This window comes from Hypanus sabinus, chromosome 1, assembly GCF_030144855.1.
Source record: "Hypanus sabinus isolate sHypSab1 chromosome 1, sHypSab1.hap1, whole genome shotgun sequence".
In the NCBI taxonomy this organism is placed as follows: Eukaryota; Metazoa; Chordata; class Chondrichthyes; order Myliobatiformes; family Dasyatidae; genus Hypanus; species Hypanus sabinus.
In genome coordinates, this window is record NC_082706.1 from 91118331 (window position 1) to 91136061 (window position 17731).

General features: G+C 42.4%; 1 protein-coding gene across 3 annotated transcripts in view; it reads left to right on the forward strand.

Moving 5' to 3' along the window:
* The window catches only part of LOC132395399 (grainyhead-like protein 2 homolog), a 155554-nt gene that overhangs the window by 29179 nt on the left and 108644 nt on the right, over positions 1-17731 (forward strand). For all 3 annotated transcript variants that reach the window (XM_059971922.1, XM_059971932.1, XM_059971942.1), the window contains one exon: positions 12662-13076. In XM_059971922.1, coding sequence (XP_059827905.1) covers positions 12662-13076 — 415 coding nt within the window. The remainder of the gene's footprint in view (positions 1-12661; positions 13077-17731) is intronic.

A 17731-nucleotide genomic window follows, 5' to 3' on the forward strand; every position in this document is an offset into this window, starting at 1 on the left:
CTGATTTACCAGGTATGTAATTACTACAAAATTATGAGAATCTGTGCAAGAAAGGTTCCTTGCCCTCTGCCAAGAGTTTAGCTTGGTCTCACCAGTGGATATGCCTCTATTTTTGCCCCACGATCCTCTTCATCAAACAACAGCAACCTGTGGAACAGAAAGAGGCCTCTTTTGATCTCTTTGGGAAGAGTTGTCCTTTCAACCCACCTGCCTACATTTTTATTTGGTAACCATGGAAGTAAATATAGTCATGCAATAAAGATTACAGCAAGGGTTCTGGATGATCTCACATTTATGGACTGTAGAAAATTGGACAACAGCCAGCATTAGAGTTTGAATAGAGCATAACTTAGGAAAATTCAGTCAAATCTGAGGGACAAGACAGATGTAGAATGATGCAGTGTTTTAAATACATAATACTGTGAAATGAGATAGCAAGGTCATATCAGCACTGAAGCCAGTCCTTGGGCCCAACAGGTCCATGCTGACCATCATCTGACTTACCAGCATTTGGTCCATACGTGGTGTTTCAATGGTCCATAGTTGGTGAATCAGTGTCGTGATCTTTCTTAAATGTTGTGAGATTACCTGTTTTCATAATCTTCTTGGGGAGTGCAGTCCAAAATCTAATCACCCTCAAGGTGAAAAAAAAATTATCTTGTTCTTATGGGAAATGGCTAATGTAATGTCCAAATGATTAATGTACTGTAGATATATTGTCAGGAGTCAGCACTTTCAGTCAACACTGAATGTTTTTAGCTTTCCTAGGACTGAAAAAAGAAATTTTCAATTAATTTGAGCTGAAATTGTTACTGGCAACAGTACTAGTAGCAGCCATAATAAGTGTGGGTAATGTAAAATAAAATGATTTCTGTAATTGATGTGTAATTTTTCAGACACATTGCTGGAAGAATTAACACAACTGCTGAGGTGATCAGATCTCCAGCATCTGCAGTTATTGTTTTTTTTCTTAACTGCTAACTATTTTTTGTTTAGATGATTAAGATATTCACTTTCTTCTGAGGTCCCTTTCCCCAGTGTCTCTGTCTGTGCACTGTGTGACACTGAACTGTTCAACTACAGAACCTGATGGAGGGGGTCGCAAGTGAGAAAGACATACGTTATGTTGTCCATCATTGCAAGGGGAATAAAGTGCAAGAGCGGAGATGTCTGAAATAAGAACAACATGCTGGAAGTACTTAGCCAGTTAGCATCCATGGGGAATGAAAAACAATTAACATTTCAGTTAAAAGACTATTCTCATCAGATCCTGATCAGTGAAGGTGCGTTATTCTTTTAAGGAGGGCCTCGATGAGATTACACTAAAAAGGATGGACAGTAGGTCTGCAGCAGAGAGTAACCACATCAGTTACTGGTGTGTAGAATATTACGCTCAGCATAGGTCCTCAGTCCACTTTGTTGTGCCAATCTATTATGTGTGGGAAATGGAGGAGATGCGGCTAAGGGCTGCATCAATGGTGGTTTGCCATCTTGTTGTGTAATTATCAGGGTGCTTGCTAAAATGTGTCAAACTCTTACCGTGTTTTAATGGCTTTGAGCAAATGAAGCATCAGCATTAAGGCAAGGTAGGGAATTGCAGCAGCTGTTGTGTTTAGAGAATTCAATAAGCTCATTCACACCTGGATCTATAGGACGCTGAGACAGCAGTGCACAGATTAAGAGCTGATTGGGGCGTACTGTAGTTGTTTTGCGTTACAACATTACTGGAGTATTATTTTGTTGGAACTGACATTTAAAGTTGGGTGTCTGACAAAGCAATTTTTCATCTGAGTTGAAAAATTCAACTCAAAATTTGAGTTAATTTGAAAAATTTGAGTTAAAGCATTTGATGCTTTAAAGTTGGGAGTGGAATTCTGGGATAAAGTATATGTGTACTGAGATTTGGGGTGGCAATCCTACTTTCTGAAGTTGTAGACTTGCATGATATTTCGTGCTTAAACACGAGATTCTGCAGATACTGGAAATCCAGAGTAACACACACAAAATGCTGGAGGAACTCTGCAGGTCTACAGCATCTACAGAAGGGAATAACTAGTCAAAGTTTTGGTCTGAGACCTTTCATCAGGACTCCTGCATAATCCGCCTGAGAGAATATGTTGAGGAAGTATGCTTGCATCTGAGAGACACAAGGGACTGTAGATGCTGGAGTCAGGAGCTACAAACAATCTGCTGGAGGAACAATATGGGTTAACAGCATCTGTGGGTCTGGGGAAGAAATAGTCAATGGTTCAGATTGAAACCCTGAATCAGGACCTCAAGCAAATTGTTTGAACCTTGCATCTAGTCAAGGAGGCTAAACTGTTTACAATAGGTCCCAAAAAATGGGCAGTGAGTAAAGATTTTTTTTAAAGATTAGCTTTAATTGCCACATGTATATCAAAACATACAGTGAAATGCAGTGTTCGCATCAAACCAAATCAGTGAGGATTATACTGGGTAGCCTACGAGTGTCACCGTGCTTCCAGCACCAACATAGCATACTCGTAGCTCAGTAATCTTGACCGTGCCTCCTTGGAATGTGGGAGGAACCCGGAGCACCCAGAGGAAATCCACATGATGATAGGAAGAACGTGCAAACTGCAGGCAGCAGTGGGATTCAAACCCCATCAGTGACCACTGTGTTATAAATACTGTTACACTACCGGCTATGATAAAAACACATTGCTGATTATCTGAGTGCACCTGTCGGAACTGGTTTTGTTCAAGTTCAAGTTTTTCGTCATTCAGCCATACACATTTATACAGCTAAATGAAACAATATTCCTTTGGGACCAAGGTGCAAAACACAGTATATATAATATTGTATATTATACATAATATATAATAATAAAAATATATAATATTAGCCACATAAAATAATATTAATATAATATTAACAGATAATTTTTAAAAAATCTGTAGATATACAAGTTGGCATAAAGTTGTTCATACATTTAACATATAGTTGAATATGTAACAGTATAATGCTGCTGGAGCTGTCATATACAGTGTGCACTGGATGGTAACAGGGAGCTCAGAAGCTGTTAACCAGCCTAGCAGTCCGTGTTCTTACACCGTGGTATCCGCTGCCTGACAGTAGGAGGGTAAAGAGATTGTGGGATGGATGGGAGGGGTCTGTAAACGCAGCGCTTCTGGAATGTGTCCTGGATTGGGGGGGAGGGAGAGGGAGAGAGATCCCGATGATTCCCTCAACAGTCCTCACAATCCATTGCAGCATCTTGCAGTCAGGTGCCTTGCAACTGTCACATCAGACAGTGATGCTGCTGGTCAGGACACTCTTGCCGGTGCTCCAGTAGAGTCTGGTTAGAATGGGGACGGGGAGGCACACTCTCCTCCATCTCCTTAGAAAGTGGAGATGCTGCTGTGCTTTCTTCACTAATGAGAAAGTGTTGAAGGACCAGATGAGATAATCAGTGATGTTCACCCTGAGAAACTTGGTGCTCCTGATTCTCGCCATGGAGGAGCCATTGATGTGCAGTAGGGTGTAATCAGCTTGCACCTTCCTGAAGTCCACAATATCTCTTCCGTCTTGTCCACATTAAGACTCAAGTTGTGTTGTGTTCGCTCCACAACACAAACTGGTGTTACCTGCATGTATTGTCGCAATGCAAAAGTTGCTGGAGAGTTCGCTGACGAAGTGGAGACTTGACTTTTTAAAGCGCCATTTAGCAAGCAAATCGAATATGGATGGTGTGCAAATGCTCCGGCAAGAAAATCCTTCATTACCCGCTGCGGGCCTGCTACGTGTGTGCTTGTGAAAGTGCAGATGAATGAGAGATCAAAATTCTTATTGACCATGTTAAAATAAATATCTCTGTATAAAATTCAGAGCACACAGGTTGTTGTCACCGGGCAAAAAATGGCGCAGCACAAGATTTTTGTGCACACTAGTCATTAGAACTTAGAGGGAACATTGGAAGTAACTGTATTTGAGTCCGGTGATCCTGGTATGGTTGTGGCATAATGTCCTCCCTGATGGAAGTGGTAGCGGCTCATGCTGTGTCACCCTGAGGAGAAATGATGCTGGTTATTACCGGGACAACTGTTGTGGAGTCCTGTGCCCTGTGGCGGCTCTGAAGATATCAAAGACAATGATATCCCTGGAGCTATTCCTTTTTCTTGCATCTTGCAGGATCCACACTGTCTGATTTATAAGCCGAACTTGTAACATAGTCTCACCTTTGTCCACTTTTCATTTCTGATATTCAAGAGCTTTTTTTTTTAAATCAAGATAGCGCCATTATGCAGTCTCTGTCAAGATCGTGGCTCAGATTTAGTTTTCTTAAGTTCGTAGGGACGATTTTGGGAACAGAAAGAGGAGTTAGGGGGTCAGATTAGCATTTAAGGATGGGGATGTAGAGGAGTTAGAGGTCAGGTCTTCACTCTGCATTCCACATTCGAAGTCCAGCGATGTAAACAGGTGACGAAGGACATCCATGGACGTTAGGCTGTCCCAGTCAGTGTGTCCCGGGATCAGGATTCCATGCGAGCAGGTGACGCAAGGGACTGGAGTTTTTGAGGCATCAACTAGTCCAGGTAATGGTTAGCACATTGGGAATCCTGCCAGAAACCATCTTCTCCAGGTATACATAGGGATCCAGTACCAACTTGACAGTACTTAGCTGGAGGTTTGGAGTGCAGATCCAAGAAGCCAACTATAAAGTAGCGTCAGTTGGGTTATACCAAAGGCATGGCTGTGGGCGCAATATCGTGTGTGCTGGACTGCTGAACTCACTCCTACACAAAGGATTGGAGGGTGTTGCAACAATCTTGAAACCTTTCATCCAGCAGATATATAGCACATGGTTGGCACAGTAGCACAGTGGTCAGCAAAACGCTTTTACAATGCCAGCGACCCGGGTTCCATTCTGCTGGTGTCCGTAAGGAATTTGTATGTTTCCCCTGTGACCGTCTGGCTTTCCTAGTTACTTAGGAAACTAATTGAATTCCTATTATTAAGTATTATGGTTAACCTCAGTTTCAGTTTCAGGTCATTATGTCTACAAATTCAGATTCGACCCCAAAAATGCATATGCAGCTTAACTCCTTTCATGACAAATATCCAACATCACGACTTTTAAACAAAGTAAATCTCATTCAGTAACTTATCAAAGTCTTCGCAAAATAATCAGTTCTTCCAGAAAATCAATTTTAGATCTTTCGAATGAGAAATAAGATGATACATCCAACCACATTTCGTTCCCACACTGCTTCTTCGATCTCGAGTGGTTCACCATCTTGTTTCCTGGTTCGTTGGGATGATGTAGTGGGTCAACCATGGAAAATCAATTCACAATACTTACACAAAAAAAAACCTGACCTGTATGCCACAGGATTACAAGCTTTAAGTTTGTCGACGCATTCTATTTTCTATTTCAAAATAACTCAGTATTACATTGCCATTTCCAGACGTGCCTCAGTTTCAACACTACTGAACGTAGTTCGCATTCAAATTATACACTTGGAGTAATAAAAGTGTTTTAACTCACCAAATCCCTTGGTATGATTTAACAGAACTAATTCCCAATTACACGGTAGGGATCTTGGATACTACTCTCTGCCGATATCGTCTCACTATAGCTGGTGTTCTTTATAGCCGTAGCTTCAATAAATCTTATTGTTTCTCATCCAGGGGTTTCACCCTGAGGATTTCAAGTAAGTAGGGTAGAAATACTAACTACTAATTCTAATTTTAACAGATTTCACCTTTAGTTAGTTTCTACAGTTTTTGCCATGTTTCTGTCACTTGTCCACGACTCGTCAGCCATGCTCATTCTAGCATCGCTTTTTTTCCAAGTTCTCTTTTTTCCCCAGTAAACCTTGTTTTCATCCCTCCACAGGAGGAGCTTTCTAACATTACGTCTTTGGGTTTAATTAATTACAAGTGGCTTCTATGGAGAGGAACAAACAGTTGATGTTTTGAGCTATGAAGGATCTCGGCCTGAAACATCAACTGTTTTATTGCCCTCCATAGATGTTGCCTGACCTGCTGAGCTCCTCCTACATTTTGTGAATAAGTACATTTATAGGAGAGGTATGGAGGACTATGGTTCAAGTGTGGGTCGATGGAATTAGGCAGAATAACAGTTAAGCACAGACTAGGTGGGCCAAAGAGCATATTTCTGTGCTTTACTGCTTTATGATTCTATGATAGCTTTTGGATTCTTTAAGAATGGAGAATGGCAGTTCTAATGTAGAACTATTTGCCTATAGTGGAGATGAGGACTTCTCTCTCATGTCTGAGGTTCTGAAGAGAACAGAAGACCAGCATAAAGCTTGATGCTTGTTTGACTAAGCAAGATTAAATATTCAAAGTTAGTTATCACTTGTCCATCAAAACATATGGTGAAATGCGGCATTCGGTCCAGCAACCAATACAAATGAGTGTGTTCTGGGGGCAGCCTGTAGGTGATGCACACATTCTGGTGCCGACATAGCATGCCCACAATGCCCAGCAGAACAACAAAACAGAATACAGGAAAATTTTCACTCGGTTGTGCTTTTTGTCTGCCTTGCACACTCTCTCTATGTGACCTTGTCTGTGACACTTCCTGCAGACTTTTTTTTGAACAAAGTCATTTGCATCATGGGAGGATTTGCCACATCAATGACATCTTTGGCTTTTTGCACCATTCAGGGACGTTTTGTGCATTTCACATTCTAACCTTTTCTGTAGTTCCACTGCATCCAATGGTCAATGCCTGTTCTAAGGTTAGGTCTCTTTTAGACAGTAGGCTCTTTTGAGTGCTTTGACAACCATGGCTAACATAAGTCATAAGAGAAGATTGAAACAGTGCTGCAGGCACCCAAACCAAAAAATGTGTCACAACTTAGGTCATACTTGGGCCTTGTAAACAATAACCACTAGTTTCTCCCAAATAATGCTATGGTGCTGCATCCATTGAACACACTGGTACAGACAGGAGAAAAGTAGGAGTTGTCAGAAAGATGTGGAAAAAGTATTCAAGGAGAAAAAGAGGCTATAACATCAGATGAACTGCTCACCCATCATGACCCACCTCTGCCCATCAGACTGGCATGTGATGTGTCCCCTTAAGGCATTGGAGCTGTTTTGTCGCACATTGTGGAAGATGGATCTGAATGCCTGATTGTGATTTCTTCAAGATCACTGATGAGCGCAGAATGCAACTGTGCACAGATTGACTGAGAGGCCCTCAGTCTAGTATGGGGAATGAAGTAGTTCCACCACTACCTCTACGGACAGAAGTTTACGCTAGTGACAGATCACCAGCCCCTAGGACTTTCAATCCTAGGAAGGGCATCCCAGTGATGACTGCCTCCCAGTTACAATGTTGGGCATTTTTCCCAGGAGCCCACTCTTATGACATGGAGTTCAAGGGCACCAAACAACACAGCAATGCTGACGTCTTCCTCTATTGGCAATTGAAGGAGAAAAGTCTTCATACTGTGACCCAGCAGAAGTGTTCCACTCCTGGTAGACCTGTAGCCGGTAACAAACTCCGAAATACAAAGGGAAACAAGGAATGACTCAACATTGTTAAAAGTCTGTGAAATCACCAAGCAAGAATGGTCAGCTCATGGTAACCCTATGTCTCCAGAGTTCTGACAGGACAAGACCAGCTGTCTGTATGTCAAAGAATGTTAATGTGTGGCTCTCATGTTGTTGTGGTTCCCTTTAAACGGCTCACCAGAGTGTTAGAAAATCTGCATGAAGGACACCTGGGTACAGTCAAGATGAAGCATCTGCCCAGAACTACCTGTGGTGGCTGGCAGTAGATAAGCAGATTGAAAACTTGGCCAAAAGCTGTTCGGGATGCCAAAAAAGTTCAAAATACTACACCAGTGGGAGTGGCTGTCGTCACCATGGCAAAGAGTACATATTCATTTTGCTGGACCATTCATGGACTCCATGTTTCTGATTGCTGTGGATGCCCTTATGAAGTGGCCAGAGGTTATACCAATGAAGTCAACCTCCTCAGCAAAGACTGTCTCCACTCCAAGGATTATCTTCACCAGAAGTGGCTAACCTGATCTTCCTTTTTGTGTATCGGAACCCTGTCCGTGCAACAACAAATCAGACACCTGCAATGCCTTTCATGAACAGGAATCTCGCATAGTCCTCCTGAAACTAGACCTATGGAGGGAAGTGCAGAATAAACAGTTCAACCAGTTGCCAAGTAAAGCAGGAAGAAGATTTGAGATTGGACAGGAGGTTGGAGCGCATGATTACTGAGAAGACAAGTGGACACCCAGTAGGATAGCTACAAGAACTGGACCACTGATGTACACAGTGGATGTTGGAGATCAGACACATATGGGCCAGATACCGGATGTTCAACTGAAGAACACATCTGAGTCGATTGCATCCAACAAGACGGACACGTTACAGTCACCGGACTTACCACTCTGTGATGATGTCACTGATGGCAACGTGACACTGGAAACCATGAAAGTTGTCTTGGACGAGATTCCTGCCAAGCCTGATGCCACTCCACAGATCCAGAGCTGCTATCCTGAAAGAAACAGAGCGCCACCCAAAAGAGTGAACCTTTAGAACTGTGAAGTTAGTTATGGACTGTGAAAGCATGTTTATTTGGAATATGGGTTTATGAAAGGGAAATTTAATGTTTTCCACATATACGGTTTTATGTTGCATTCATCTAAATGGAGAGGAAGTGGATCTATTTCTTTTAGAGCAATGACCCCCTCTTAGCACTGCATATTGACCTGCTATCTATGGCATGTGCATTTTCTCCCACAGTCCAAAGGCGTACTGGTTAGTAGGTTAATGGGCCATTGTAAATTGTCCTGCCATTAGGCCACTGTTAAATAGGTGGGTTGCTGAATGGTGCGGCTCATTGGGCTGGAAGGGCCTGCCCCACACTGTATCTCTAAAATAAATGAGAGTGAGAGGAGAAAGATTTTGAAGCGGAATGATGGGCAGGTTTGTCACACAGAAGGCGGTGGGTGGGTATTTGGAATGAGCTGCCAGTGGAAGTCATAATCATACCTGCCTTTATGATGTTTAAGGATATTTGGATAGGTAACGTATAGGGGAAGTGTAAAGGATTATGAGCCAAATGCTGACTTAGATGGGCTTTTTGGATGGCATGGACAATCAGAATTAGAATCGGGTTTAATATCACCCGCATATGTCATGAAATTTGTTGTTTTTGTGGCGGCGGTACATTGCAATACATAATCAATTCTGTGAATTACATTAAAAATAAGTAATAGTTAAATTAAATAAATAGTGCAAAACGGGTAGTGAGGTAGTGTTCAATGTTCATTCAGAAATCTGATGGTAGAGGGGAAGAAGCTGTTGCTGAGTCACTGAATGTGTGCCTTCAGGCTCCTGTACTTCTTTCCTGATGGTAGCAATGAGAAGAGGACACATCCTGGGTGATGGGGATCCTTAATGATGGATGCTGCCTTTTTGAGGCATCGCTCCTTGAGGATGTTCTGGATGCCGGAGAGGCCAGTGCCCATGTTGGAGCTGACTGAGTTCACAACTTTCTGCAGCTTATTTCAATCCTGGACGGTAGCCCCCCACACCAGACAGTAATACAGTCAGAATGCTTTCCACAGTATATATGTAGAAACTTGCATGTGTCTTTGGTGACATACCAAATCTTCTCAAATTCCTAATGAAATATCGCTGCCGTCATGCCTGCTTTGTAACAGCATCAGTATGTTGGGCCCAGGATAGATCCTCAGAAGTGTTGACACCCAGGAACTTGAAATTGCTCACCCTTTCCACTTCGGTTCTCTCTGTGAGGACTAGTGTGTGTTCCCTTGTCTTACCCTTTCTGAAGTCCACAATCAGCTCTTTGGTCTTACTGAGGATGAGTGCCAGATTGTTGCTGTGACACCACTCAACTCACTGATATATCTCAGTCCTGTGTGCCTCCTCATCACCATCTCATTGGGCCAGAGGGTCCATTTCAGTGCTCTCTGACTCTATGCCATTGGAGAGCCTCTCTCTGAAGCTGAATCTGTATTCGGTATATGACATTAACCAAGAGAACTGCAGAAAATGCTCTGCTATTATAGATTAAACATTAGGTTACTTTCATTTGTCACATATATATTGAAACATACAATGAAATGTGTTGTTTGCATGAAATCAAATCGGTGAGGATTATGCTGGGCAGCCCACAAGTGTCAACATAGCACGCCCACAACTCACTAACTTTAAGCGTAAATTTTTGGGATGTTGGAGCAAACTGGAGCACCCGGAGGAAAGCCAGGCAGTCACAGGGAGAATTTACAGACTCCTTGCAGACAGCAGCGGGAATTGAACCTCAATCGTTGATCACTGAATGGTGCTGAAAAACGACGCGTTAACCATTACGAGTACTGATAGAGGTGTACAACAGTATGAGAGATGGTGGGGGTCCTTGATAATCTTTGTTTGATTTCATTGTGGCAATATGGTGGCACTGATGTTTGGCTAATATTTTCTCTTGATAAGACGACATCAGGCCATGATTAAATGTAGCTGTTCTTTGTTGAGTAAGTTGGCTGACAGTAGTCAAAATGAAATTAGAAGAGATATATAAAGGACCAGATCGTTAAAGGAACCATTGAGTGTAACGTAACACCACAAAGGCTGGGAGCATTCATTTTGATTACATGTCAGCTCTGACATCACCTGGAACACTCCATGGACACTAATTTTAGGCTCTGTGTAGTTTCTTATTTTTTAACTTGTTGGCAATGGCAAAAACACTTTGAATTCCTAGGGTAACACACAAAATGCTGGAGGAACTCAGCAGGTCAGGCAGCAATAATGAAGGGGAATAAACCATCAGCGTTGCAGGCTGAGACCCACCATCAGAACTGGAAAGGAAAGGGGAAGTGGCAGAAAAAGGTGTGTGGGGGGGGGGGAAGGAGTTCAAGGTGGCAGGTCATAGGTGAGACCAGATGAGGGGAAGGTGGATAGGAGGGAGAGGGGATGAAGTGAGAAGCTAAGAGGTGAAAGAGTAAAGAATAAGGAACTGATAGGAGAGGAGAGTGGACCATGAGAGAAAGGGAAGGGGAAGTGGCTCCAGAGGGAGGTGATAGGCAAGTGAGGAGAAGAGAAGGGGTAAGAGGAGAGCCAAAATAGGGAATTGAAAAAGGGAGAAGGGGAGGTAGGAGAAATTACCAGACGTTAGAGAAATTGATGTTCATGCATCAGGTTGGAGGCTTCTCAGGCCATAAGTTACTAAGGATAGCCACTTGTGCAAAATACTACAAGTGAGCCCAGCATCCATCAAGGCATATCCAGTTAAGAGGCAATGCTGCTTTTGTTGAATTTTCTTTTTCACACTGTATTTCATAACTATGTTCATTCCTTGATGATGTTTAGTTTTGTCTGTTTCTCCTTGAATACCAATGTAATAAGCCATATTCATTTACTGTTCAATGGTTAAGATGAAAAGGGTGTCACTGCCAACCCTGTTTCTGACGGTGATCAATCACTTAGAAAGTCTTATAGCAGGGGAACGCTGGAAAGGGGAACAATTTTTTAATGATTTTTGTATTGCTTCAAGATTGCCCAGAGCTACCATTTCAGCTAAGATGGTAGAGAATCTGAGACTGGGAAATTCCTCAGCTACTGAGTAGATAAACTTACTGTACATAATCAGCAAGAGGAGAGGAATAAATCATTCATCTTAGAATAATCTCTGTTTGGGGCAAAATTTGTCTTTACATGTTAGCATTAAACCTATGAGAAATGATCACTTCCACACAATTAGTTCCATTGATTTTGACGAGCGCATCCCATTGACAAACATAGAATATTACAGCACAGTACAAGCCCTTTGGCCCACAATGTTGTGCTAGCCTGTTAATCCAATCTAAGATCAATTCAACCCCTCCTGTCTACAGTGACCTCTATTTTTCTATCATCCATGTGCCACAGGCAATCATACTGTGAAATGTGTTGTTTGTGTTAACAATTCACACAGTCCAAGGATTGTGTTAGGAGCTGCCTGCAAGTGTTGTCGTACTTCCAGCACCAACATAGCATGCCCACAACTCGCTAACCCTAACCCATGCGACACTGGAATGTGGGAGGAAACCGGAGCACCCAGAGGAAACCTATGCAGATACAGGGAGAATGTACAAGCTCCTTACAGACAGTGGTTGGAATTGAACCCCAATCTTACAGCTGGTGCTGTAACGTGATTGTGCTAACCTTGTTAGGTCTCAGGAGTATGGCAAAAGTGAAAGAAATCACTGAGTTCAACTGCTTTTTATCATCACCACTACATTTTAATCAAGTAATTATAATTGAACATGGATGTACACCACCTCGTCACCATCTGAGATTCTATCAACTGATGTCACTTGCTAATTTATAGAAGACATTTGAGCTCTGCTTAGTCACACTGTCATACAAGTCATATGAGCTACTGAAATTTGAACTCCACTCTATATTCCTGATTCCTGATGAAGGATCTTAGCCTGAAATGTCAACTGTTTATTCCCCTCCATAGATGCGGCCTGACCTGCTAAATTCCTTCAGGATTTTTTATCAGTTGCTCTGGATTTCCTGCATCTGCAGAATCTCTTATGTTTTAGTGGTAATTGAAAGTAATTTACTTTGGATTAATTTTGGAAGTACACTTTCTGATAGCTTGCTTTTGTCTCTCTCTTGTCTTATTAGAAATTGCCTCACGTCATCTGATAATCAGAGCAACCTGGAGGTTCAAGATAATCGGGTGCAGGTTCTGAAGTCCCTCCCAGTGAATCTGTCCTTGCACCCAGAACACGTGGACGTTTCAAAGAGGGAGAGTTATGGTGCGAGTCTGGCCGAGAATATGCCCGTGTCAGTGGCAGGAGTAGCTGTGGTCAGTATCAAGACAGAGGGTTATCCAACCAGCTACTCAGGGGCATCGAACCCCAACATGCACTACAGCAGAGCTGAGAGTGACGAACAGAGAGGGGTGATTTTTGAACAGAGCCTCAGCGGTAACCAATATGAAGTGCTCACTGTTACGCACACCAACTACCTCAAGGATGACCAGCGAAGCACACCTGACAGCAGCTACAGCGAATCTTGCAAGGAAGGAACTGCTGAAGTGAGTTCTAATTTATTTATTTTTATTTAGAGATACAGGACCTTCCGGCCCAATGAGTCTGCAATACCAAATTACGCCAAGTCAGAATCAGATTCAGATGTATCGTCACAGACATTCGGCATGAAATTTATTGTTTTGCAGCAGCAGTACAGGGCAATACATTATAATATGCTGTAACTTATGAGAAATATATATTGTATCATATAGCATATATACTTTATATAAGTCACAGAATATTTTATGTATTTACACTCAGTGGCCACTCCATTTCATACACCTCTGCACCTGCTCGCTAATGCAAGTATCTAATCAGCCAATCACGTGGCAGCAACTCATTGCATAAAAGTAAGCAGACATGGTCAAGAGGTCCAGTTGTTGTTCAGACCAAACATCAGAATGGGGAAGAAATGTGATCTAAGTGGCTGACTGTGGAATAACTATTGGGTGGTTTCAGTATCTCGGAAACTGCTGAGCTCCTGGGATCTTAATGCACAATAGTCTCTAGAGTTTACAGAGAATGGTGTAAAATATCCAGTTGAGCCGCAGTTCTGCGGGCAAAAAAGGCCTTCTTAATGAGAGAAGTTAGAGGGAAAGACTGGTTTAAACTGACAGGAAACTGGCAGCAACTCAAATAACCACGCCCTACAACTGAAGAGCATCCCCGGACACACAACACTTTGAGCCTGGAAGAGGATGGGTTACAGCAGCAGAAGATCACACCAGGTTCCACTCCTGTACCTAATAAAATGGCATGCAATTTCTTACAGCAGCAATACAGTGCCATATATGGAATATATTATAAATTCTAAGAAAAATATCTACTGTATATATAAACTACATAGTACAGTTTGAGTACCCCTTATCCGAAATGCTTAAAACTAGAAATATTTCAGATCTCAGGTTTTTTCAGATTTTGGAATATATAATGAGATGGGATCCCCATAATTTCTGACCCTGAATTTATATACCACCAGTAAGCAGTCTTTGTCTTCCACTTGTTCATCACACATAGAGTATGTACTGATGCAGCCGTTCAGCATGTTAGATTTTCACCAGCGACCGTCTTGGCAACCTCATCAATGAAATCCTTTGCTGCTTCATGTTCAGCAGGTGCTTTATCACCACAAGTCTTTAAAAATTGAATGCTCTGCCTTTTTGAAAATTTCTGCAACCAGCTTGCTGAGTAGTCACAATTACCTTCAATTTTCAGTTCATAGAACCATAGAACATTACAGCACAGAAACAGGTCTTTTGGCCCTTCTTGGCTGTGCCGAACAATTTTTCTGCCTAGTCCCACTGACCTGCGCCCGGCCCATATCCCTCCATACACCTCTTATCCACGTACCTGTCCAAGTTTTTCTTAAATGTTAAATGTGAGCCCACATTCACCACTTCATCTGGCAGCTCATTCCACTGTGTGTGAAAGAAGCCCCCCCCTCCCCAGTGTTCCCTTTAAACTTTTCCCATCGTGATATACCTTTGTTTGTTTCGTGATCGGCATACCTTTAAGTGGCACATGTTCACCTGCTGTAGCTGAATCCACTCTTTCAATACAGCATGGAGATCTTCATTTCTCGCTTCACGCAGCGTCACTTCTCAGAGCTAACAGTCTGTGGTGCGCAGAGACCTGTACGTTGCCTGGCAATCTTCCCAGTGCCTTTTAGAATTTTCCTTTTGTGACATCACATCAGCACACACAAAAAAGATGTTAGATTTCGGAGGTTTCATTAAGAGGTACTCAATCGGTATATAAAAATTAAAAGTATTAGTTTTGTGATCACTCAAGTCGAGTATGATTTTCTCCTAAGACATTGGTCGTCTATTGCTGGGTCCTCGGGTGGCTGTAGAGACCGACCTGGGATCCACATCTTCTGTTGTAGTGTAGACAGGAGAAAATGGTGGCTATGGTTAGTGGTGGGCCTTTTGGTTGTTCAGTCTCTCCTTTTGCAGCTGCCACTTGTTCTCTGCTCACAGCGTGGGCCGCTCTCAGGTGGCACAGTTCCATCTTGAACAGATTTCCTCCAGGTGTATCTATTAACCAGGGTCAGTGGGGCAAAAGGAGAGCAAAATATCAAGGTGGTGTTGATGGACTGTTCAGACATCTGATGGCAGAGGACAAGAAGATGTTCCTAAAACGTTGCGTGTTTGCCATGTGACCAATTAACCTACTGATCTGTAAGTCTTTGGAATGTAGGAGGAATCCAGAGGAAACCCGTATGGCAATGGAGAGAACATACAAACTCCTTACAGACAATGGCAATGTTTGAACCCGGATTGCTGCTGTAATAGTGTTACGCTAACTGCTATACTATTGTGCCACCACTGTAATACGCTTGTCTATTTTATATGTCTATCATGAAGATGTATGTTGTTGCAAATTATTTTTGGGTGGAAGAACAAATGTGTAGTTGATAGAGTCCATTCCTTTATCTTCAGTGAAGATAAATATTACAACTCAACATTGCAAACACTTTCAAACTCCCGTTTCAACATCGTTAAACAAGTTGATTGATATGGGGTCTCCATGATTTATAATTTTCATGATTAATATTGATAGTTTTTTGGCTAAAGAGCTCAAATGATATGACTGAATGTTGAAATAGGAGTTTTCAGTTCTCTCTTCTCAAGCCCTCTGAGTGAAGAAGTTCCACATAAATATTTCATGTTTTATCCTTAACCCATGACCTCTAGTTCTGTCTCAAAGAGCCTGTTTGCATTTGCCCTATCAAAATTTTGTATACCTCTATTAAATTCTACACTCTATCCTAGTAAACCTGGCCCTACACTCAAGTCCATTAGCCGTGATTGAATGGCAAAGCAGACTCGATGGGTCGAATGGTCTTATTCTGCTCCAATGTCTTACGGTTGTGGTCTAAGCCAGGAAAGTTTTTGTCAGAAGGCCAGCTTCTGAATCAATTGAACAGTATATGGAATATAACTGATTAGGTGAGGCGACACTTCACCTGTGAGTCTGTCAGGGTTGTCTAGTGTATCTGGCACTCCTGCTGCAGCATGCTCTACCTGAACAAGACCCTATGCAGATTGGGATCCACTTCGTCGAGCACCTTGGCTCCGTCTGCTACAAAAGGCTGACTCTGCTAGTGGTCACTCATTTCAATACGACTTTACCTTTCCATTGCGACATATTACCACGATGAGGCCACTCTCTGATTGGAGGAGCAACACCTCTTATCATGTCCGGTTTGCCTCCAAGCTGAAGGCGTAAATATCAATTTCTCAAACTTCAACCCCCCCCTCTCTTTTCCCCATTCTGGCTCCCCTCTTACCCCTTCTCTTCACCCCACTTTCCCCTCTCCTTCTGTTTTTCCAATGGTCCACTCTCTTCTCTTATCAGATCCCTTATTCTTCACCTTTTTACCTTTTCCACCTATCACCCATCTTCTTACTTCATCGCCCTCTTTCCCCTTACCTGGTCTCACCTATCACCTGCCAGCTTGTACTTTTTCCCCTTCCCTCACCACCTTATTTTGGCTTCTTCCCCTTTCCTCTCCTGGTCTGACGAAAGATTTTGGCCCATAACAATGACTGTTTATTCCTCTGTATAGATGCTGCCTAACCTGCTGAGATCCCCCAGCATTTTGTCTGTGTCCCTAAGTGTTCATTCTCCTAATGTCTGCCCATTATACAATCCCTTGGTCAATTGGACATTTACTGATTTAATGATTGCATTTCAAGTACTCATCAGTATTAATATTGAATAGCCCATTGGGTTTACTCTCAATTCTATGCTTGTTTGAAGTTTTGGCTCTGTGAACTGGGTAATTGTACAATGATTTTTGGAATTGTCCTTCACGTTCCCAGCAAGGAGACTTCCTGAGTAATGTGAATTATTACAAGCCCAGCTGAAGACAGCGAGCAAATGTTAATCTATAAAGAAAGCTGTTCATAGCTGTGTGGACATGTAAACATTTAGTTGTGTGCACCAGGTGATTCTGATTATTTGTAAGCTGAAGCTTTCCCTCTGTTTATCCACTCCCTGAAAAGCAGCCAAAGTCCGTAGGTTTGGAGGGCACATCTAGGAGGAACAGCTGAATCAGAATGGAAACTGCCCGTGTTGGGAACAAATGGTTGCTGGCCCCTGTTTGTATAGGAGTATGCACTTAGCAAATTCATGGCCTCTTTGATACAAAGTGATTCTCAGTATTGTGTGTGAGAAAGACTTGTAACAGTTGACTGGGAAATCAAACTGAACTGGGAGGCTTGAAATTTGTCTAACAAAATGAAGCAATATGGTTTAAAATTGGTGTAGCCCAGGAGTTTTGTGTGCTTGTTGGGGTTCTTAAAGCCCTTCAAGAGATTTGACGCAAAGGAATCTTTGTTTGCTGGCATTTAATTCTCCTGAAAACTATGCCTTAATTCAGCCCATTTTGTCCATTCCAACCTGGTCAACTGCCTAGTCCCATTTATCTGCACCCAAACCATAGCCCTCCACAATTCTCTTAAAGCCTGTACCAATCCAAACTTCTCAAGTGTCACAATCAAACCCACGTACATCCCTTACACTGGCAACTTGTTCCATTCTCTCATCACCTCTGAGTCAAAAAGTTCCTGCATATGTTTCCCTAAAACATTTCATCTTTCACCCTTGGCCCAAGACCTCAAGTTCCAGTCTCATCCAACCTCAGTTGAAAGAG